General features: G+C 35.4%; 1 protein-coding gene across 6 annotated transcripts in view; it reads left to right on the top strand.

Moving 5' to 3' along the window:
- MAP4K5 (mitogen-activated protein kinase kinase kinase kinase 5) overlaps positions 1–24,901 on the top strand; it is a 113,999-nt gene that overhangs the window by 85,398 nt on the left and 3,700 nt on the right. For 4 of the 6 annotated variants that reach the window (XM_053224448.1, XM_027065680.2, XM_053224451.1 and 1 more), the window contains 14 exons: positions 361–571; positions 1,434–1,531; positions 1,724–1,765; positions 2,636–2,720; positions 5,507–5,586; positions 5,888–5,948; positions 9,622–9,736; positions 10,103–10,161; positions 12,326–12,429; positions 12,817–12,994; positions 15,941–16,009; positions 17,922–18,014; positions 20,997–21,067; positions 23,330–23,385. In XM_053224448.1, the coding sequence (XP_053080423.1) occupies positions 361–571; positions 1,434–1,531; positions 1,724–1,765; positions 2,636–2,720; positions 5,507–5,586; positions 5,888–5,948; positions 9,622–9,736; positions 10,103–10,161; positions 12,326–12,429; positions 12,817–12,994; positions 15,941–16,009; positions 17,922–18,014; positions 20,997–21,067; positions 23,330–23,385 (1,322 nt within the window). The remainder of the gene's footprint in view (positions 1–360; positions 572–1,433; positions 1,532–1,723; positions 1,766–2,635; positions 2,721–5,506; positions 5,587–5,887; positions 5,949–9,621; positions 9,737–10,102; positions 10,162–12,325; positions 12,430–12,816; positions 12,995–15,940; positions 16,010–17,921; positions 18,015–20,996; positions 21,068–23,329; positions 23,386–24,901) is intronic. The other 2 variants (XM_053224450.1, XM_053224449.1) reach the window with 1 other exon arrangement.

The following is a 24,901-nucleotide window of genomic DNA, read 5'->3' as shown; positions in this document are numbered from 1 at the left end:
TCATTTACAGTCCTCATTTAGTATGGCAATTTCCTATTTCAATGGAGTAATACTTCATTAAGTCCTTGCTTATTCCTGCTTATTAAATATTTTGTGGATTGTTTATATAATTTTATCAGTTTAAAATTATATCAGGTTTGGCTTAGGGATGATTAAAAAATCACATGGCAAGTTCTTAGTTGTGTTGGGACAGTAACTCTTGTTTATTTTTCTTACTTAGCTTAGTGAGTTGAATTACATAGCAAAAAGAAAAAATCACATACCTCCCCACCCCCTAAAGTCTTAGGTGGGTAATGATAATGAAGTGTTACTGTTTCATATCCAAATTTATTAAAGTACTCGTATGTCTTATTATCACAGCCAAGGATAAACAGCTACCCTGAAGACAGCCTCCTAGATGAAGAAAAATCATCAACTGTAAAACGTTGCCCTGATTCAGAGAACAGAGCTCCCCAGTTTCTCAGAAGACAGAGTAGCCCAAGTTGTGGTCCTGTAGCTGAGACTTCCTCTATTGGTATGGCTAGCAGTGTCAGCAGTCCTGGAGTGCATACAGCTAGATACTGTGATCTGGGTAAATAAATCAAAGTGAAAACTGAAAAGAAAGCCATTTTCATATTTTAAAGAATGTCTTTGGTCACTCTTTTAACTGTTTAAAGCTTTCTGAAGTTACTTTAAAATTCCACGTGGGCGGACTGTGAATAGATTCAGTCCAAGTGAACCCTGATTTGATTTCTTAAGTAATATGATAGGTCTTAGAATGATGAATGGATGTTCCTGCCCTCCAGAAGTTCAGGATCTGTAGCAGAAGTTACACCCTATGGGTACCTGTAACATTAGACAAGACAGCTTATGTAAGTGTCTCATACAGTAATTAACTATAGTAATAGAAGATGAGAAATGTTTCAGGAAGATAAGGATAGGGAAGAGAGTGGGGGGTGGGGGGGCTTGCAGAGCATTAAAGTAGATGGATCCTTCATTAGTGGGAGCCAGTGCTGACAGGCATGCCTGATGAGCAAGAAAGAATGAACAAATGCACTGACAACCTGGATTGTGTTGGAAGTATACTATGGGAGAAGTGTGAGCTTTTGAAAGGTGTATACTAGGAGATAGAACTAAAAGTAGACTGGAGTTCAGTTATGAAAGGCCTTGAATATATCAGGCCTGAATATCTGAATATCAGATTTCATTTTTCTCACAATATGGAAAGACATTTGTTGTTTACATTGATTAAGACCACTGCTAGAGATGCAATGCTACTTCTATTGAACCTAGAGAACGGCACTGAAGATACTTTAACTCATCTGCCAGTAGAGAATATTTCCCAGTATAGGATCACCCAAATGGAAAACAAGTATTGGGGGAAAGGGAAAATTATTTTTCAAGGAAGGTACTTATTTGTATGTTCATTCAGCTTTAACCATGATTCTTTTTAGGAGATGGTGATGGTATTTTAAAACTAATTAGTGAAAATACAGAAGGATCAGCACAAGCACCCCAGTTACCACGGAAAAAAGACAAGCGAGATTTCCCGGTAGGCGTAACAGGCATTTGGTGATTAGTTGTAACGATTACCGTGTATATCATAGAGAGGCAGTGTTTGTTTTGGTGGGCAGGGGGCATTGTCTCTTTAATTCAAGAATTAGATAACTAAATTTCCAAATGTATAGGTGTTTTTTTTAAGGCTTAAGAGATCTTAAAGCAATAAAAATTATTTTTCCCACAGAAACCAGCCATCAATGGCCTTCCACCCACTCCAAAAGTGCTGGTAAGGAATATTTTTATGTGAACCACTTGCCAATTTTCATCTCTTTAGAAGCAGCAGATTTTTTGTTTGCTGTCAAGTATCTTGAGCTATTGAATGGAAGGATTCATAAAATACAAAGGCATAAATGCATTTTGATACACCACGAATCAAATCATGTACCCTAATGTGAGTGAGTTGGTTAGAACTTGGAAAGTTTTGCTTTTTGTAAATATGGCAATTGGGTTCTCAGAGTAGCCTTGAAAGGCCAGTTTAACTTTAATGTGATGATATCAGTAGTACTGTGTCCTCTTCATTATATGGGTTAAATTCCTTTCTGCCCCTGAAGCCATTTTCACACTGAACTATACACAGTGAACGGGGAAGCTTATCTTAGTGCTTGTTCTCTGGCTCTCCGAGGTGGTTCAGCCAATCATATGAATGGGATGCTTTATAAATTAATACCTTTTTATTCAGTAAAAGTCTAATATGTAATGTAAATATTAGTCTTTTTGTCTGCTTCACTATTACAGAGTTACACTGCAATTACAATCACTGTGATGTTGCTCAGTAATATCATCCATTATTTCACATTATTAAATGTTAGTCCTAAAGATAAGTGGGGACTTAAAATTCCTAAAATAGATCACTGACATATGTAGATGTTTTGGTAAATTTGTTATTTTTGCCCTGAAATAGTGGATTACACAAGGCAACAATAGGAGACTCTATTGTTAGAAGTCATTAAATGATATCAAAATAGGAATTTTGGTAATGAAACCATAAACATATGCAAGTAAGAGTGAATTTAGCATTTTGTAATCTTAGCTGATTTCTAAGAATATATAAAATTACATAATCAAATAAATCAATATTTCTTTCTTTATAAATAAGATGGGAGCATGTTTTTCCAAAGTTTTTGATGGCTGCCCTTTGAAAATTAATTGTGCAACATCTTGGATACATCCTGATACAAAAGGTAAAATTTCTGAACTTTTTTTTTTAAATGTTTATTTGAGAGAGAGAGAGAGAGAGAGTGTGCGCCTGCCCGCACTTGTACATGTACATGTGAGCTGGGGAGGGGCAGGGAGAAAGGGAGAGAGAGAATCCCAAGCAGGCTCCCCACACTGTCAGCGTAGAGCCCGACAGGGGCTCTGTCTCACAAACTGCATGTTCTTGACCTGAGCTGAAGTCAAGAGTCGGGCACTCAATGGACTGAGCCACCCAGATGCCCCTGAAATTTCTGAACAAAATTATATACACCTCTAATAAAATATTTATTATGAAAAAAGATATTTATGGTCAGTGAACTGAAGTTATTTAAAAATATTACTTTAGAGACTAAATAGTATAGATACCTGCAACAACCTAAATTGGTAGATAAGAGTTTTGGTTTAACCTTTAGAATTTAAGAGTATATGGGAACTGTTCTGATTAAAGGAGACTGAATAGACATGCCACAAGTAATTGCAACCATAATTAGGGATTTTCTGTCATATAAAAGGACAATACTGGGACAGTTGATAATCTCAATCAGTGAAGTCATTACAGTAGATAATAGTATTGTGTCAGTGTTAATTTCCTGATTTCGAACATCGTACTGTGGTTATATAACACTTCTGTTTTTCTTTTTTTAAGATGTGCACACTGAAATATTTAGGAATTAAGGGGCATCGTGTTTGTAACTTAAACAGCTCAGAAAAAAAATGTGTGTGTGTAGAGTGAAAAAAGGATAAAGCAAAAGTAGTAAATGGTAATATTTGTGGAATCTGTGTGAAGGATATTCAGGAATTCTTTGTACTATTAAAACTTTTCTATAAATCTGAAATAATGGCAATATAACAATTTATTTTTAAAAATTTATACTGTATGTTTTTAAAGTGAGGAAACCTAATACATAGAGGTAAAAATTTGGAATCAAATAGACCTGGGTTTGAATTCCTGCTCTGTCATTACTATATGACTTGAGAAAGAAACTTTACACCTCTATTCTCAGTGTGATCATTTTACAACATAAATACTCTTACTACTCACCTCACTGCAAGGAAGGAAAAAGCCTGCCTACCTGAGTGTCTGGCAATTAGCAAACAGAGTAGGCAAAAAAGGGTGTTCAGGAAATGTTTGTTTCCACTTTAACATAATAATATAAACAAGTCGTATAATTATCTGCTTTAAATGCTACTGTTAGAAATATAACAAAAAAAAAAGTATTTTTATCAGTAAAGAAATGTTTTTTGTGTGTTTGTAAGTTTTTATTTTGATATAATTTCAGACCTAACAGAAAAGTTAGAAAAATAGTGTAAGAAACTCCTCTATACTCAGAATCATCAGTTATTTCTATTATTTATCTATATGTGCATTTTTTTCTGAATTACTTGAGAGTGGCTCTGTGTACTTCATTTTGTATTTCCTAGGAACAAGAATCATCTCTTACATACCCACAGTACGATTGTGAAGATCAGGAAATTCATCATTGATTTAATACATAGTCCATATTTATTTTTTGATTGAAGTATAGTTGACATCACAGTCCATGTTTAAATTATTGTCTCAATAATATTCTTTATTGTCTTCCCCCTTCTTTTTTCCCCAGTCCAACAACATCTAATTCAGGATCACAGGTTTTATTTAGCTACCACAACTGTTCAGTCTCCTCACGTCTGGAACAGTTCTTCAACCTTTCTTTGTGTCTCTTGATCTTGACATTTTTGGAACTATCTATTTTGTAGAATGTCACTTAATTTGGGTTTGTTGATGAGTCCTCATACTTAGATCAAGGAATGCATTTTTGGTGGGAATATGAAAGAATTGTGCTCTTCTTAGTGCATCGTATCAGAAGGTACATGCTGTCAGTTTGTCCAAACACTAGTGATATTAACGTTGACCATCTGGTTAAGGTGGTGTTCACTAGCTTTCTCCACTGTCAAGTGACTATTTTTCCCTTTTTAATTAATTAGTAATTACTTGATAAGTAATATGGAATACATTGAGACTATATAAATATCTTCTTGTTCATCAGACTTTAACCAACTGGTTTTAGCATTTATTGATTGTTGACAATCCACTGACATCCATGGACAATTTCTCTTCTTTTCCATTTATTTATGTACCTATATTAGTTTGAACTTATGAATTTTATTCAGGGAGATATGATCTATTAATATTATTATTTATTTTAGCGCTTAAATTGTCCCAGAATTTTTGAGCAGGGAGAGTTCCTATGTTCTTTAGTTTAATGTTTGATCACTTCCTACCTTTCTGGCACAGGAAGATTTCTAGGCTCATCTTAACACTTTTCTTGCCCCAGAATTGGAATCCATCTTTTCTCCAAGCAGCCCTGGTTCTTTCTAGTGCAAAGTAATATATTTAGGAACCAAGATCTGGACACTAGGTATGCTCATTGTTTCTGGTGTGTCATGATTTATAATTTCTATTTAATTCACAGTGTCCTTCAAAGAGTATTTGAGATACCTGGCAAAAATACAGTTACATTGAAAAATCTTAAGACATGACAATTATGTTGAAAGGAAGGATTATATAAGATAAAGCTAGAGTGAATGAGTAACAGAGAATATATCTGCTTTTAAAAATAAGATCAGAATTGGAGAAAAATGTAAAGAAGATGGCATGAACTTTAGAAAATAATTTTTCTTTGGATGGGTGGGTGGCCAGCTAACTCTCAACACCATTAAATCACAGAGCCATTTTATTTAATTATTTCAGGAAATGATAGTAAATTCTGGTGATTTATCTTAACTGTTTTAGATCAGTACATTATTTTTGGAACTGAAGATGGTATTTACACATTGAATCTCAATGAGCTACATGAGGCAACGATGGAACAGGTAATTTAGGAGTTTTAACTCAAGAAATTAGTGTGGGTGTATTGGGTAAAGAAGTCTTGTAATTTTAAATCAATTTTTATGGGCTTCAGTTGTAATGTTTATGATTTAAATATTTAAGGAGATGAAATTGTATTCTTTACATGTTCACATTACAAGATTTTTTCTGTAAAGTTTCTGTAATTTACTAAAAGGTAGAAAATAGTTATTTTTATACTATTTCAGACTGTTAGAATTTGGATGTTAAAGCATAAGGGAATGAAAACTGGAGAATTTTAATTCCCTTCTTTTTTTTTCTTTATAGTTATTTCCACGGAAATGTACTTGGCTCTATGTTATCAATAATACTTTAATGTCATTATCAGGTATGTATATAATGAAAATAATGTGAAAAATAAACCATAGACAAGCAGAGAAATATAATATTTTTAATTAAAGCATAGTTGACACAAGAGAAAGATAATTTTAATAGACGTTATTTTTTAAGTGTTATTTGTTTTACTATGTATAGTAACTTTGCAACTTGCAGATGTTTTCTACAAACTTAGAATGGGAAGAAACTTTGAGAAAGGACCCTGTGTTCAGTTAAGGTAGCACTTCCCAAACCTGTCCAGGATGTAAACACCTGAGGACTATCCCGTTGATTGTTACCTGAGGCCATCCCCTTCCACTCAGACTCCTCCACCCTCACTGTCGCTATCACCGTGTGCCTTCCATGGAGAATTACCAGTGGAAGGGAAGGAATCAGAGAATCTTGCTGCTCCCTTTCTCTGTGATCTTGAACAAGTGACCTTCTCTTGGCCCCAGTCTTCTTAATTGTGAAATGTGGACAATGGTAACAATAGCAGCCCATGAGGTTGCTGTGAGGATTAAATGAGACGATCTCCAGAGTGCTTATTAGTAAACAGTGAAGGCTCTCACAGACGTGTGCTGACAAAATTCACGTAGGGTAGGTGGTATTTTAGGCCCTTTTTTTTTTTTTTTGCAATTCTTACCTACTAAAACCTATTTCCTTACATTTTAAAGTGACTAGAGGTTTGCTGTTCACTTTCATTCTAATAGTAGAGCACAGGAAAGTTAGTTATTTCTCTCTGTCCCTTAATTAATAATCCTAATGCTATCAGCTATTAAAATAGCATTCGCCCCTTTTCTCTATTTAGAATAATTATTTTAGTATTTCTCAAATTTTGTTCAGTTCTCTGTATGTATTATAACTCGGCTCTTATTTACTGTACTGTCAGGCTTTTCAGTATTGAGTGTACCTTTCGCTATTTATACTTTTTTTTTTAAGTTTATTTTATTTAAAAAAAAATTTTTTTTTCAACGTTTATTTTTGGGACAGAGAGAGAGACAGAGCATGAACGGGGAAGGGGCAGAGAGAGAGGGAGACACAGAATCAGAAACAGGCTCCAGGCTCCAGGCTCCGAGCCATCAGCCCAGAGCCTGACGCGGGGCTCGAACTCACGGACCGCGAGATCGTGACCTGGCTGAAGTCGGACGCTTAACCGACTGCGCCACCCAGGCGCCCCTTAAGTTTATTTTATTTAGAGAGAGACAGCAGACAGGGGGAGGGGCAGAGAGAGAAAGGGAGTGAGAGAATCCCATGCATGTTCTGCACTGTCATTGCAGAGCCTAACGCAGGGCTCAATCCCTTGAACCGTGAGATCATGATCTGAACTGAAGCCAAGAGTCATATAGATGCTCAACCAACTGAGCCACCCAGGCACCACTAGCTACTTATGCTTTAAAGCATCAGTGCTGATACACAGCCTTACTGATAGGCAGATTATTATGAATTGTGGCCTATTTAAGAAATGTAATTTTCATAATTTTAAGTGTGTGTATAATTTGGGGCACCTGGGTGGCTCAGTCGATTGAGCGTCTGACTTCAGCTCAGGTCATGACCTCACAGCTTGTGAGTTCGAGCCCCGCATCAGGCTCTGTGCTGACAGCTTGGAGCCTGGAGCCTGCTTCGGATTCTGTGTCTCCCTCTCTCTGCCCCTAACCCACTCACATCCTGTCTCTGTCTCTCTCAAAGATGAATAAACATTAAAAAAAAATTTTTTTAATAGCTTAAGTGTGTGTATAATTTAAACTCTTCCACTAATCGTTGCTTATTAGAGATTCTTCAGAAATTTGTATATTTGAGCTGATGACAGTGTTTACAAAGACCATATTATTTGGTTGCACATAAGTGACTTCTAAAAAGCTGGGGTCCTTGTAAGAGTACTTAATCTCTTTGATTTTAATTATGCTTCCCCCCAGTTTTTTTTATTTCTATTACCAAAATATTAATATATTACTATTATGAAAATAAACCCAATTCTGTTTAACAACTCTGAATTGTATACATGTAAAATCACTTTCCTCTAACTCTCTTTTTCTATCCCTATTCCTACCTGTCCTTGGATATAAGCTTACAAGCCACACAGAGACAGGACAGCTGGGTGGTTCAGATGGTTAAGCATCTGACTCTTGATTTTGGTTCAGGTCATGATTTCACGGTTCATGGGATCAAGCCCCGTGTCAGGCTCTGTGCTGATAGCACAGAAATTCTGTCTTGGGATTCTGTCTCTCCCTTTCTCTCTGCCCCTCTCCTGCTCACTCTCTCTCTCAAAATAAATAAATAAATAAACTTAAAAAAAAAATCACACAGAGTACATCTTACATATTTATAAAATAACTACAGGAAAATGGGGAAAAATTAGCCTGTAAATTAGATCTTTCCATATTCTAGTTGACTTAATGAAGGTAAGTAGCAGAGCTCAGCAGAAGAAAACATGATTCTGCCTGTGGGTCTGTGTTTGTGTGGATGTGCACACATAAATATTACATGCGTGTTCTAGTTAGGGTAGGTAGCTATGTATATAAGGGGGCAATGGAGAATAGAAGGGTGTGGTATGGTGTTAGAATGTTTGCATTCCGAGAAAATACAAAGACTTTTGTTGAGGATAAGACTCAACACTGTAGCATAAGATTATATCATATACATTTGACCCTTGAAAAATGTGGGTGTTCAGGGTCACTGACCCCTGGTGCACTTGAAAATCCCTACATAACTTAGGACTCTCCAGAACTTAACTACAACAGCCTACTGTTGACTGGAAGCATTATGATAACATAAACAGTTGGTTAACACATATTTTGTATGTTATATGTATTATATACTACATTCTTAAAATAAGCTAGAGAAAAAAATGTTGTTAATAAAAATCATAAAGAAAATATATTTATAGTACCATACTGTATTTATTTTAAAAGGTCCATGTGTAAGCAAGCAGACCCACACAGTTTGGACTTGTGTTCAACGGTCAGCTGTGTATGTTTTCTGATAGTAAAATGACAAATACTGTTTTATGTTGTTACAGTACCATACCATATATAATGAGGAATCAGAAGATGCTTCCCTTATCTCCCCCTGCTTAACACAGCTATGGTTTTGATTGTATGGAAATTGTAGCTCCATTATCCTTGTATTATAGCATATAATATTAGTTTCTTTACTTTTCTTAGTATTTTAATCTGTTGTTATATTTATAAGACTTCATTCACAATTAATTTTAATCCAAGGTGTTTTGAAAAATTATTAATAAATAGGTCTATCCCAGAAAGATAGTGTGTATAGTTTTACAGAATTCTCCATGTTATACTAAAATATTCACATGTGCATCATTGTAACTCAGTCCTCTGTATAACAGTGTTTAACAGTTTTTCTTTCTGTGCTGGCTTCATTAAGGCTTATATATATTCTGCCCAGAACACCTGTTAGTCAGAACATACCCAATTTGTGCATTAGAAAATGCAGTTATCTGCTTTCTTAAAATTTTCTTATCCTTCAAAATGGTATTAACTGGGTGTTGTGTTTTTTTGTGTTTGTTTTTTGTTTGTTTTTTTGTATGTGTTTTTCTATTTTGCTTGGCTCTTTGAACATTTCTGGACTCCTTATTTTAGAAGGTAATTATGTTTTCTTTTGCTTGAAAATTCTTGTTTCTCTGCTGTAAAAGATTCTAATAAAAGTAACATGTTTCTCTTTTATAGGAAAAACCTTTCAACTCTACTCTCATAATCTTATAGCTTTGTTTGAACAAGCCAAAAAACCAGGATTAGCTGCCCATATTCAAACTCATAGGTTTCCAGACCGCATACTACCAAGGTACAAAATATTTTAATTCTATTGGGAGTGAAGGGCCTTAGTGTCTATTTTTAAAACAGCCAGTATTCCTTGCCCACTAAAAAACTTCCTTTGTTTTAATTTTGAAAGGTAATTTACACCAAAGTGCATGTCATATAGAATGCAAAAGATGAGTGTTTCCTTAACTTGACCGTGCAGGAGAATCACCTGTAGAAGTATTATAAATACAAATTTCCAGGCCCTGCCTCAGTCCTAGAAAATGAGATAGTTTGGGGTCAGAATCCAAGACTGTTTTTTTTAAAGCTGCTTGACTGATGCAACTAATTCACAGATCATTGTTTGGGAACCACTGCAGTAGAGTACATTTATATTGTCCTATGTTTTCAGAAAGTTTGCTTTAACAACAAAGATTCCTGATACAAAAGGCTGCCACAAATGTTGCATAGGTGAGTAAATGCTATTTTTCAAACTGGATAATTAGAACTTTGAACATTTTTTTAATTCTTTAAGGCTATGGAGAGTCTTATAGTATCAAATAGGAAGGAAAGGAGCCTTTATATTTCTTTTTAAAGAGTAGTTAAGGGGCCATTGGAGCACAAGACTCTATGGCAGGACATGGCATAAAAATGTTTAGAGGTAATAGTCCTAATGCTTTCACAGAACATAGTGTTCCTACAGTGTTCCTGGTTTTTAACCATAGTCCCTGAGGCTGTATCTCTGCTAATGTCCTAGTTTATCATTTATTACTTACCATTTATTTAACACTTTCATTTTACATAACTGTTATTGCGTAGTGCTTTACGAACATTATTACAGGAGTTTAGCTAACTGAAGTTAGAGGGAACAGTCTACACAAGACCACCCTCACTTCTGATACCAGTTGCAAGTTTGGGGGGTTTCCAAAAACACCCTCATGTTAAAAAAAATTCTCTAGAAAGACTCAGGACTCACTGAAACTAGTTACATTCATAGTTATGGTAGGGATAGAGATTAAGATCAGCCAAGAGAAGACGTTCATAGGGCAGAGTCCAGGAATAGTGCCAAACATAGAGCTTCTGTTGTCCTCTCCCCATGGAGTAATGGGCAGTGTTACTTTTCTGGCAGTGATGTGGGATGGTGCACATGGAGTACTGCCACAGGGAGCATACATCAGCCTCAATACTCAACAGTTTTTATTAGGGCTCCATCACACAGGCATGATTGATTGTCTACATGGCTGATCTCAATATCCAGTACCTCTAGAGGTCAGTTCGTACTGCATGACCCAAAGCCCCTACTCTAAATCACATTGTCAATCTTTTGGCATGACTGTCCTTCACCCTAAGAACGTCCAGCATTGCAAGCCCCCAATCTAAATCATATTGTTGAGGCAATTCATTGACACAAGGCCCCAGGCAAATGAAGACACTCTTATCAGACATGACATTCTCCTGAGGCCTAGAGATTACCTTCCAAAGTGGGGGCGGGGGGGGCGGGGTGCGGAGGTGGGCACAGGCTAGACCTCTTTTGGAGCAAGGTTAAATTCTTTACTGTTTAATTATCTTATCTCATTTAACCCTCAGATAACCCCATGATACCTGGGATCAGACCCGGTCTAATGACTTCAGATCCTGGGCTCATAACTTCCTGTTTAATTCTGTTTGTTGAAGCAGTGAGTGTATTCATTGGTCTTCATGCTGCATAGTTGCATAGCATATGTTCCTAGTTATAAACAAATTTCATGAGCATTTTCTAGGAAGAATCAGGTTCATATCTATTATCAGATTCCCAAGATCTATGACTCAAGAAAGGTGTAGAAGCTTATATATAATCTAAGATATAAACTCATAAATACATTAAGGTAGAGCTTATTGCAAATAACTACTCTTGTAATTGGTACACATAATTGTTGATGAGAGTCAAATTGGGGAGAAGGACAGACCAATATGAGTTTTTGTAGATTTGAGTCAAGAAAGTTACATCTTTAGTAAAATGTAAAAGTTAGGAAACTAGCAAACTAGTAAGACAAGTTTCCATCTTGACTTAAGTAGACAACTGTAAACTACTATACCAAGAATGAAATCATAGATTTCGGTTACTTCCTAGACCTTCTCTTTCACTCAATTTACTTAAAAAACAAACAAACAAAACAAAAAACAAAAAAACCCAGCTCTTTAGGTTGCAAGTAAGTTTAGGTGTTTTAGTGCTTAAAATATCATCCTCATAGAAATTTCCTATGTTTAACAACGTAGCCTACTGAAGATGTTTAGAAGTAAATGTGTATGATTTAAAATTGAGATAAAGTGAAAAGGAAGGAGTAACAAAGCCAGAAGAGAAGACATCATCTTTCTTTACTTACTGTTACCACCCTGGTGAATAGAAACAATGATTTTCCTTTACCAGCTAAATTATGACTTAAAATAGTTTCTTCTTCCATCCATATTTTGATATTGATGGCAGGCCACATTTCATTGTTTTTCCCATAGATCATCCCTGCCTTTATAAAGAAAGTGAGTTAGCTCTTATATTAGCATAGCTCAGTTGTTACTTTTAATTAACTAAACTAATTATGTTTTCACATCAAGGTAGTCAGTGTTTTGGTTATGTCTGTTCTGCTTTGTTTCTTTCCAGTCAGAAACCCTTACACAGGACATAAATACCTCTGTGGAGCTTTACAGTCTGGAATTGTTTTACTCCAGTGGTATGAGCCTATGCAGAAGTTCATGTTGATAAAGGTACATATTACTCTGTAGTTTTCTTCTTTAGAAAATACTAGTGTGTAACTGAAGCTGAAAGTACAAGATCTCAGTACTACTGTCTAGGGTCAGCACATTTATAGTTATTTATGGGTGTTTACTTGGTTTAGGAGTTCTTGCATTCTTGTTAAGATTTCTTCTTTAACTTATGTCAATAAACTTATAGAAGCATTGCAACCATAAAGATGAATATGGCCAATTCTCTAAAACTATTTTATAGAAAACTCATCCTTATCAAGATGTTAGATGTAATCCTTTTTTGAAGTAGATCAATCAAGGAGAAAATGAAAGCCTTTTTTTGGCTTTATTCAATGGTATCAGTGGAGAGATTGTTTCTAAGTTATACTTCTGTTTGTTTTTTCTCAGCACTTTGATTTTCCTTTGCCAAGTCCTTTGAATGTTTTTGAAATGCTGGTAATACCAGAACAGGAATACCCTATGGTCTGTGTAGCTATTAGCAAGGGCACCGAGTCAAATCAGGTCGTTCAGTTTGAGACAATCAATTTGAACTCTGCATCTTCATGGTTTACAGAAATTGGCGCAGGTAAGTGTTTTTAACCTGATGTTAAAACATTGATGCTTTTGCATGTAAAAGAATCAGAATAAGTTCAGTTAGCATGGGCTGGTTCAGAGCGTCAACATAGTTTCCCAAGTAAGCCCAGAGGAACATGTATATAATAGTTTATGATCTCTGTTTGCCTGAGGCAATTGATACAAATTATTTTACCAAGGCAAAGTTTAATGATTCCTGACATATAAAGACCTTAAAATGTTACCACTTAATTTTTGAACTTAATAAATAAGTTTTCTACGGTATTTTTTAAATGTTATCAGCTTCTCAAGCAAAGAGATTTAGCTTGGTTCCTATCAGTTTCCCCCCACACACACTTCCTAGAATCATTATGTTCAAGTGCTTTTCAGACTTGACCAGAAGCTTCTCAGGTGTGACCTCCAAGCTTTACCATTTAAAGATACAGGGAAATAGCTCTTGGACTTTCTTAGAATGATTCGTTTGCCTAGGATTTTATCAAATATGTCTCAGTGAAAGCTCTAAAAAGGTTGGGAAGCTGATTCTTAAATTTTAAAGTTGGAACAAATCAACCAAGAATTTATTTTTTAAATCTGCATAGTAAGTGAAATGAAGGGAATCTTTTACCTTTTTTTTGTGCTAATATATTATTTGATCATCCGTAACCCTGTATTTATCATCTTTTTTTTACATGTGAAGTCAAGCAAGCTTCAGTCATAACTATTTCATTACTTACCACATAATATCCTCTATTACCTTGTGAAGAAGTTTGTTACAAGTATCAAGTTTGATGATTCTTATTAAATATCTTTGGCTTTTGCTCATTTGTAAGGCTAAATTGCAAGAATTCTTTATACAACCCAGCTATTGAAGTTATTGTAGAACCACACTAATGTCACTTTGAGAATAAGAATCAACATGAACCAGTGGTGTCCTAATAAATGTTTAACAACAGGCACTTGGGGTGCAGAGAAGCCTGGCTTGTAATAGTTGCCAATTCTGTGGTATAAATACTCCCACCAAGGGAATATTTCAAACTACCAACCTTATGTCATGTGGCTCACAAAATTCCTGCAAATTTAACAACCCAGTTCAAGCCAGTTCCAGCATGCACGTGACTATAATCACTTTCTTTATGGACCAAGTCATAATTTATAGTAAAGTAAGATTGTATTCTGTGCCGTCCCACCCCACCTACACTCCACCCCTTCTTTAACTTAATTGTTTAATGCTTTTGGTTGAGTTAGATGCACCCCTTCCTGTACAGCTGACAGATACAAATGACGTTGTTTTGTTATCCTGAAATATAAGCAGCCCAAATAGAAACATGTTTCTATTGTGTAGTTACTGTAAAAGATGGGTTAAAGATCAGTTTATTTAAAAACCAAGATCATTTTTGGCAGATAGCCCTAACTTTTTTTTTTCCTACTGGTTAGTATATGATAATAGTATAGAGCAAGTCATTTCATACAATTATTTAATATGTGTTTGCATCCACTTGCTTCTATTTGATATATTAAGTTGCATTGCTCAGGGGTAGTCATTTAGTTAGTCCTCTTTTGAATTTGTGGGGGGGGGGGGGGTTGAGGGTTTTTGTTGTTGTTGCTGTTTGGTTTTTTAATGCTTGAGGGTACTATTCTACCCACTTTTAACATTGTCTACGCTAAAATTAAGGCATACCCAAAATTACTTTCTGAGAGAGAGCTTGGACTCTGCTTAAGGTTAATCATTCACATCACCCGCTAGCAATGGTTGTCCTTATATTACGTAGGTTTCTCCATTTTTGCAAATGATTGTTAATCTACCTCCCGTCTGTCTTCATTTTTGAGGTCAGGCCTTGAATTGGCAACAGTTGTAACAGTTAAAATGAACTCCTGTTCTAAGACTGTCTTCAGTTTTAGTCTGATTTATTATTGTAGTATCTTTATCTCCAAGGATGGTCTTTAGCCTGTTATCAGCATTAAGTAAATATTTGCTGAATAAAAGCATGTATATAGATTTGTTGAGAAAAACTATTTTTTGGAGTATTGCCTGAGGAACCAACAGTTTATTTTTTAATTTCTTTTAATTTCAGTTTAAATTCTTGTCTTTGAATGGGCTTTGGAAGGTCCAAAACACCCCAAAATAATATATAAAATTTTGTGTTTGTGTCAGATGTGCAGTTTGTAGGGAGAGGATCCATGGGCTTCCCAAAGAGATGTAATTAAAAATGACCGCCCTAAACTATCTAAAATCTTTTCTTCAATTTAGCTAGACCATTCAAGCAATCTGAGTGCCTAAAATGAATGATTTTACCAAAATGTTTTACAAAAATGTCATCACATCTGTTAGCAGAGCGGCCCTGTGAATATCAGCAAAGTTCTGAAAGTTGCTTCCTTCAAAGATGTTGTTGACAGTATTGTTCATTATATTACTGTGTCCTCTTAATAAAGGAAGTCCTACTTATACATGCACACACCCCAACACCAGGAATGTTTCTCTTTGATCATAGTTTCATTAATCTTTTTTGCTTTTTCTGAATTACTGACTTATTTTTATCTCAGATGCTGTGATCACCTAACTGATGAGCTTGTTTCCGTCCTCCCATTGGTTACTATAAAATACACAGCAAAATCTAGTCATTGTATAGCATGCATTTACTTTCTTCCCCATATTTACCGTTGGCTTCAATTTATGTTTGTAACATCTTTCTAGAACTAGCTGAGGTATTAGTTAAATGTAAACTTGAGCTTTTCTCAGCTCATTTAGCCATGCTTAGCATTTTAAGTTCTTTTCTAAGTTGACCTACGTAAATTTTTCTTAGAGATAACATAATTACAAAATACAATTTCTGTGTTAAATTTCAAAGACTAGTTTTAAATCACAGAAGAAAATAAGAATTTGTGTTGCTTTTCTAAGCTTTGGTTTTTAAAGCCTGTTGTGTAATGGTAACCCTGTTTTTTTTTTTTTACCCCTTCTAAGGCAGCCAACAGCTGGATTCCATTCATGTAACACAGTTGGAGAGAGATACCGTTTTAGTGTGTTTAGATAGTAAGTACTATCTTAAAGTTTATTCTGAGTATACTGCTTGATATAACAGATCTTTTCATGGAATTGATTCTATTAAGCTATAATTCAAGATTTTTACTTTTCCACCTTAGGTTTTGTTTTATTGATGAAAATCCTAAATTGGCTACAGATATTGTAATTAATTGGTTTGTTAATACTACTCTCTGTGACTTTTTATTTATTTTGTTTGGCTACTTGGAAACATACTAGATAGTTTGCCATTACCGCGGAGTAAAATTTTGTGTAAAACTATTATGTGTAAATTCTGTATAAAACTATTCTGAGGGTTTTTTCCTACCTCATTATAATTGGAAAAAATAGAAGGTTATACTAGTATGGTCACTTTGTCATATAGCATGAACTTTTAGAATCATGTAGAAGTGACAGTGTAATGTACAGACAGATTTGACATCCTCACCTGCTAGTTGTGATTCTTTTGATGCAGGGAGAGATGTTATTGATAGATGTGTGTTGTACTATAAGCAATAGAGAAGCAGAAAAAACTTCAACAACAGAAATTATTTCAGTTTTCAAATGAAGCAGTCTGGTTCTTAAAAACTCACCTTATTTTTATGCAGTACATTGTGCAAGGTGAAATTCACCAAGACTTAGAATTATACTTGAAACTTGGCAATCTTTGCTATGTTTTGTCCATCCCAATGTTTTTTCAATTACTGGACCTGCCCATAGGTGTTCAGGGTAATTTTAAAAATTGCTCTACTACTTAATTTGCCTGTATTTTTGTCCTAACTTGTGTTCTCTAAAGAGTTCCTTAGTGGATTTCCCTTAGGGCATCATAAAGACCATCTCATATTATAGACAAGTGAACAAACCCAAAGTGTTTCATTCACCCATCATCCTTTCTTTAAGTATTTTTGATTCTTTGAATACTGGTAAGATTGGAGTGTTCTTCTGTTACCTTAAAGTATATTTAAGAAATTCTTTTTTATCTAACCAAGTGGGAAGTTCAGTACTGATTAAGCAAATAATCAGAATTTAATTTTAATAATATTGATCCTTTAATGTTGAAATCCCTAAAAACCTTCTGAGTCATCTAAGGAAAATAAATTGTGCTTAGTTTTCATTTTGCATTTTATATATTTTATCAAAATATATTTATATTTTGTATATCTTATCAAAAATGTTTTTAAAAGCTTTGATTAGCTAGGCCCTCCATATCCCAATTATTCAAGGTAAATGGAAAGTTGACTTTCTTGAGGTTTTTAAAAGGGAGTAGAGTAAGACGTTTATAATGAGTTGCCAACTATACAGTATAAGTCAGTTTCAGTAAGCAACAGTGGAGACAGGCCTATAATCACAAATCATAGTAGACAGATAAGAAAGTAATACACAGAACAGGTGTCTTCCAAGTCAGAGCTAAAGATGGTTAAATTAAAAAACAAATAGATGAAAAATAGATTGTGTATACTCACCATCCCAGAGTTTACTTATAAGAAATTATGACCCTTGAAAAGTACTATTTTTTGCCCCTGTATGCCTCTGTAGAATACTATTCACATACTAAAGTTATGAATTACTGCAAATACTACATATCATATGTTATATAATGTGTAAGGGAAAAATTCTGATTGCTGAGTACTTGAACACCAAGTAGACACTTTGAAACATTATGCTTTTTAAAAATTGAGGGTGTAAGTGTTCCATATATCCTAAATGAAAAAAAAATAGCAGTGAAATTGCCATTTACTAAATGGTACTTTTATATCTTATAAAACATAATGACAGTTTTCACCGGTCATGCTTGAATCATGATAAATAGCTGAACTTAATTAAGACTGTTTGTTCTATATCCATGTAGAATCCACATATCAAGTTACATTTATTTTAGCAGATTTTCATTTCCAGTTTTGACTTGCTTTTTCTTTTTTTTAAGAATTTGTAAAAATAGTAAATCTACAAGGAAAACTAAAATCAAGTAAGAAACTGGCTTCTGAGCTAAGTTTTGATTTTCGCATTGAATCTGTAGGTAAGTCTCCCTTATTATTTTTTTAACTTAAATATAATTGACATACAATATCCTGTTTGAGGTATACATCATAGTCATCTGATATTTTTATATATTATGAAATGATCCCCACAATAAATGTGGTTGCCATCTGTCACCATACAAAGTTATTACAGCATTGTTGACTTCATTCCTTATACTGTACATTACATCCCTGTGACTTCTTTGTTTTATAACTGGAAGTTTATTCCCCTACAACTATTTTGCCCAAGCCTCCTTTTTTAATAATGTGTTCAGAATACTTGACTTTTTGTTCATTCCCTACTTAGGATTGTCTAGACCAGCACTGTCTCATAGAAGTTTCAGTGATAGAGAAATGTTCTGTGTGCTCTTAAATATAGTAGTCATTAGCCGTACCTGTTGAGTACTTGAAACATGGCTAGTGCTACATTTTAATTTTGTAAATTTTAATGTGTTTTTAATGTTAATAGCCACATGTAGCTAGTCGCTATGTTGTATTGGACAGTGCAGGTCTAGATCATAATCTTTTATTGTTATTTCCTGGGTATTTAAAACTTGAAATCATTTTTTTAAATTTCTGTTCATTGTTCCCTTTGCTGCATGAAGTGAATTAAGTACTTCTCCCAGTTTTTTCCAAATCATTAAGGTATTTGTGTGATGTGATTAATGGTGTTAGATATGCTGTAATTCTTTGCCATGTAAGATGGGGTGTGCTGATGGTTATTGCTTTTAGGTCTATTTATATATAAATAACTAGTTTCCCACGGGACTCAGAAACTAATATGCCATTTTAATTTGCTTCCTTTTCAATGAGTGTTTCACTCTGTGTAATTACTCATTGGTTTTATGATAAAAATTATTATATTTTATTATTGTTTGCATCCTCATTGGTTATTTGTCAGTAAATATTTTCCCCAGGGATGATAGAACTTAGGGGAAAAAAATACCATGGCTGGGAATATTTTGAACAATTTATGGTATGACTCTAGGTCAAAAATAGTTAAAGTTGGCAATTTGGACCATAAAAAATGCATGTTTCTCATTAAATGTTAAATATTTCTCATTACTTAGAAAGTTTTTATCCTAAGTATTTTAATGGTTTCTTAACTGGAATTTTGTCCTTTCGCAAAGTATGTTCATCCCACTATGTAAATATCTTACATAAAAGTAATTTGCTTGCAGTTGGAAATTTTAATTTATTGAAGCAGGAAACCTGAACTTTCTGTAGATGGTAGGACAGAAGGGATGTTGGAACTAGTTTCTGCTTTTACTCCTTTATGTGCTGGATACTGCATACCAATTTCTAAGATTTAATATTTTCAGTAGGGATTCTGACATACAGATCTTTAGTTCCTTTTTATTTTTTAAAATTTTTTTTTCAACTTTTTTTTTGGGGGGGGGGACAGAGAGAGACAGAGCATGAATGGGGGAGGGGCAGAGAGAGAGGGAGACACAGAATCAGAAACAGGCTCCAGGCTCTGAGCCATCAGCCCAGAGCCCGACGCGGGGCTCGAACCCACAGACCGCGAGATCATGACCTGGCTGAAGTTGGACGCTTAACCGACTGCGCCACCCAGGCGCCCCTTCCTTTTTATTTTAACTGAAACATACTGCTACCTAAACTTTTTTATACATGCCACATTTTTTTTAGGGAATTTTAATTGTTACACAAAAGTTTGGTTCTCTTAAGCTATCATCCCTCCTTGCTAGTGAACTTTGAAATAATTACAAGGATCCTGCTGGGTAAAGAAAAAGAGCCCCTTTAAATCACTTTTTAAAAATAAAAACAGTAACTGGGTTTTTTATTTGTCACAGTTAGTGAAACTTGTGTGATTTGTTATGTAAGATACTTTTATTTTCAGCGAGCTAACTTAACCCAGAACATTTTTACATTAACTTTTTACAGACTCCATGTTCTAGTAAGAAATAAAATGCTTCAGTTACATTCTCCCCTTACCTTTACTGGTGTAGGGCATATGGCTAACTCTCCAACAATCAAATGGGTTCTCTCCCTCATTCTTCCTTCCTTCCTCCCTCCCTCACTGACTGTAGTTTCATGACTGCAGCCTCCTCCAGGAAGGGCCCAGAGGCCCTGCTCCCCTTCCCCACAATTGTGGAGCCTGCCTCCTCTGTTTCTGAACCTCTAAGTTACCCCATAAGGGTGCCTCAGTGGGCCCAGGCCTGTGCTTGAAACCAGGCAGAACATAGAGATGGATAAGGCACAGCAGGAACAGGTCTCCCCCCAGAGACCTTCAGGCCACACCAGGGGAACATGGGAGTTGGGTGAGGAGCAGGAGGGGCTGAAGCATGCCATGTGGCCATACTTTGGGGTCATGGTAACTCCTGAATCCAAAGCCACTGGGAAGGTGGACATGCTTGGCTGTGAAGTGTCATAAGGACAGTGGGGCCTACAAATCCAGGGCAGAGGCACAGGAGCTTCGTGCAACAGCAGTGACTACTCTAACTGGTAGACCCTCCCAGTAAGAATTGGCCCACAGATCATAAATATTCATAAATATTATTTTTTCAAATAAATGTTGTAATAGGGAGAATGTGAGTATAAATAAAAAGATGCTTCCTTTTAGCTATTCTAAATATATAACAGTATTTAAATAACCATGTTTTTGATCCAAAAAAACAATTATGTGTGTTTTATTATTTTATTCACCTAAGACAAAAGATAGTATATGAAAGAGAAATTAATATGTTGATATCCAGCTCATCAGAAGTTAGCCTGTGTCTAAACGAATGCCTGTTACATATGTCTTTGAAAGCTTTCATGACCCTGCCTCAATAAATTATTTGAGCTTAGGCATGGCTTGGCCACAAACATGTTGGGAACAGATGGTCTAGACAGTGGGATCTTGCACCAAGCACTTGGGGAGAGCTTTACATTAGTATTTATTAAAAACAGTTAAAGAAAATGTATAATGAATTATTCTGTGCTTTATTTTAGTTTCAGTTCTCTCTAATCTTTTTTAGTATGCCTTCAAGATAGTGTGTTGGCTTTCTGGAAACATGGAATGCAGGGTAAAAGCTTCAAGTCGGATGAGGTAAGATTTCTTAAATTACCTCCAAAGTTGAAACATTCATTTGATGAATTTTCTTTCTGGACCCACATTACCATGTTTAGTGCCTTTAATGCTATGAACTGGTAGAGCAAAATTGCCAGTATTTTCCTTTCAGATAATGTTCAGTTTCTTACTCATTGTATGATTCTTCTGTGGCCACAAGGAATTGTCAAACATGAGTTTGCACACTTCCAGTCCTCTCATCTGTCATTTGTAAATGTGGTTGCCAAGATTGCTTATACTTCTCTAAATTTAATAAGCCTTTTCCATACTCTATAAATGTGTAGCTTATTTTTAATATTACACTTAAAATTCTAAATTAATATGTATTAGATCACAGGACTAAGGAAAAAAATCTAAGAAAATTCACTCATTTAGTAGATACTTATTGAGTACCAACTGCGTACAAGACACTATTATTATAGCACTATAAGGTATAATGAAGTGTTACAAATAATATCAAACCTTTATAACATCTGTGTTTCAGGCACTTTACAAATATTAGCTTATATTTAAGGCTAATAATTAAATGGGGTTAGGTCCTATTCATATTCCCATTTTTTTTTCTTTTTTATAGGCACAGACTGGTTAAGTAACTCGCCCAGAGTTAAGTGGCTAGTTAAATGGTAGAGTCTGGATTTTAAGGGTCTCCAAAAATCACTTCTAGCTAAGATAATCAGGCTACATTTCATGCAGGAGATGAGACTTGGAATTCACCTTGAGAGATGAATCCTAATAGTTAGCTAACATGTACCATTTCCCACTCGTGTCTTTTACACTATAGTCTCACACATGTGTGGACTTATTTTAAAGCTAAGTCTTCTACTTGAATTATCTCTAGTTTTATCCATGCTCTTGTATATATGTAACGGATTATTTGTACCTTTTCCATGAACATGGGATTAGAATGCTTCCAAGAGAAAATGACATAAATCAGCTGTCTTTAAATATGTCAGTTTACTTACGTCACTAAATGTCACCAGACCCCTGCATTTAATGAAACCTGTAGCCCTACTTCCATAAAATTAATTGTCCCTAGATCCTTTTTACAGTGTGCCACTCCTGTGGTTGGAAATCTGCAGAAAATACTTGATGTTCACTATATTAAGTACAATTGTATTTCCTTTTTTTAAACTCATTTTGCTTACCTCTTTATGTTCTCATCCTTCAATTTGGGCCTAGCTATTATATTTATAAAGTAATATTCAACCATTCCATTCCACAGTGATTGGCACATTTCTGGACTTACTCTCTGAAAATCAGCTCCATGTGGTATAGCACCTCATTAATTTCCCACTTCAAGTTTACTAATTCTGTCTTCCCAGCTAGACTACAAGTTCATTGATAACAGACTATTTTTATACTTATTTTATATCCACACTTTTATAGTTTGGATTCCTCCAAAAGCTTGACCCTAAGACAAGGAATCAAGTGCAGGTAGTTTATTGGTAGTAGATCCCAGAAAACAAGTGATGGAGTGCAGAGTATAAGATGGAGAGGGGGAAAAGCCATTAAAGAGCACATTAATAAACTGGTTCCCACTATGGGCAACCAGGGCTTAATCCCAAAGGGACCACTGAGGAAGGGTATAGAGCACACCTCAAAATAGACTCATTTGAAGGTGGGGAGTCTGGTGCGTTTATACACCAACTGCTGTCCCTCTTGAGTAAGGGTTACTCCCAAGGGTATAAACTCCCCACATTTGGGAATTGTACCTGTGCATGTGTGAGTGTACCTTCTACAGCTGTGGAGAAAACAGAGCAAAGGAATACCATAGGTAATACTGATGTAAGACACTAGCACATGGAAGTGCCCACCACAACTCTGTGGAACTCAGGGGCCTGTGGGGCCACCGTGAGCATCTGCACTGACACAAAGGGAAGGGTAGGGGCTATGCAGTCCAGCAAACCTGTATTCAAATCTTGGGTCTGCCAGTTAGATGGTCTTAAGCAAGTTATTCAACTTCTCTGAGCCGTAGTGGTTTTTTCCCCAATAATATGGGGATTATAATATATATCACAAAGAGTTATTCTAAGGAAAGTACCTGACCCATACCAGATGTTCCATAAATACTGGTTTATTTCTACCATTAAGGCAGTCAAAAAAACTTATGAAAATTTATTTCACTTGAGGAATTGAGCCTATCAAAAATTATCCATCTCTTTAATAATGGTTCTAAGTGGTTTTTAAATTATGATTTAAATAATATGGGGATAAAGGTATTACTGATATTTTCTTTCATAGGTTACCCAGGAAATTTCAGACGAAACAAGAGTTTTCCGCTTATTGGGATCAGACAGGTAATAGTTTGGTTGTTTTAATTTCATTACCAAAGGAATTTAGTGGTTGTGTTCTTAATTCTAATATCAGCCTATAACTGTGTTTCAAACAAAATTCTTAGAAGGCTCAGCAACTCTGAGAAATAACCCTGTATTGGGGCGCCTAGGTGGCTCAGTCGGTTAAGCATCTGACTTCAGCTCAGGTCATGATCTCACAGCTTGTGAGTTCGAGCCCCGCGTCAGGCTCTGTGCTGCCAGCTCAGAGCCTGGAGCCTCTTCAGATTCTGTGTCTTTCTCTCTCTCTCTGCCCCTCCCCTGCTCACTCTCTGTCTCTCTCTGTCTCTCAAAAATAAATAAACATTAAAAAAAAATATCCCTGTACATTTATTGAGAGAGAGAAGAATTAGTCGATTAAGCGATCTTTTTGTCAATGTGAAGATCATGTTTCTAGAGATAGTTACATTCAGCCAAGACAAAATGTGTTTATGTCCCTAGTACCATGACATATTTCAGACCCCTTTTGTTTTCATCATTTGTTCCTGGTTTGTTACCTTCCATTAACTATTACTGCATAAACCCAGCAGGATATGCACCTCCTGACATTTGCTTTTATATCAGAAAACATTCGGCTCCATTTCTGGTCAGTCTAAATTAGAAGGAATTATGTGGTCTCTGCGATCAGAATGAAAGATAAGTTCCAAAACTGCCGTCTTAGGAAAAAATTAGTAGTTTTTGTTCTCCAAAGTCCATATTGTCTACCTGTGCAACTAATAAAGTCCCCTTCCCTTCCTGTCTTCCCACCAAAAGTTGTTAGTGCAGCAAAATTGGCTGTTGTAATATGCATCCGTCCTGAGGCAAGGATTAAGAACCTCTGCTCTTCAAATTCAGGCTAGTCACAGAATCACTATTTGGATGAGCATCTCGTAGAATCCTGTTTTATTCTCATTCATTCCCTTCTCGTGTATATCATTGACCCTTGAACAACACAGGTTGGAACTGCATGGGTCCACTTGTATGCAGACTTTTTTCAATAGAGTTCAGTACTGTAAATGTATTTTCTCTTATGATTTTCTTAATAACTTTTTTCTCCAGCTTACATTATTGTAAGAATATAGTATATAATGCATATAACATACAAAATATGTGTCAGTCAACTGTCTATGTTATCAGTAAGGTTTCCAGTCGCCAGTAGGTTATTAATAGTTAAGTTTGGGGGGAGTTAAAAGTTATGCATGGATTTTCAACTGTGCAGGGCGTCAGTGCCCTGAACCCTCATGTTGTTCTAGAATCAGCTGTATTCTAAAAGCTTTATTTTACCTTCTATTGGCATATATAAATAAGCAAATTTGATTTTAGTTGGAGTAAGATAAGACTATCCTGAAATGTTTTCAATATTTCATATTCATAAATTCATCAATCCTTATTCAGTTTTGTTTTTAAGCTATAAAGTGTAGAGCAGAATTTGACAGTGCACCTGTGATCTTTTTGAACAGTGATATTCTTTCACGGTTTGATATCAGTATTTGAATGAAGCATG

This window comes from Acinonyx jubatus, chromosome B3 (assembly GCF_027475565.1).
Source record: "Acinonyx jubatus isolate Ajub_Pintada_27869175 chromosome B3, VMU_Ajub_asm_v1.0, whole genome shotgun sequence".
Classification (NCBI taxonomy): domain Eukaryota; kingdom Metazoa; phylum Chordata; class Mammalia; order Carnivora; family Felidae; genus Acinonyx; species Acinonyx jubatus.
Note: the sequence above shows the minus strand (reverse complement) of the source record. Positions and strands in the feature narration are given on the sequence as shown.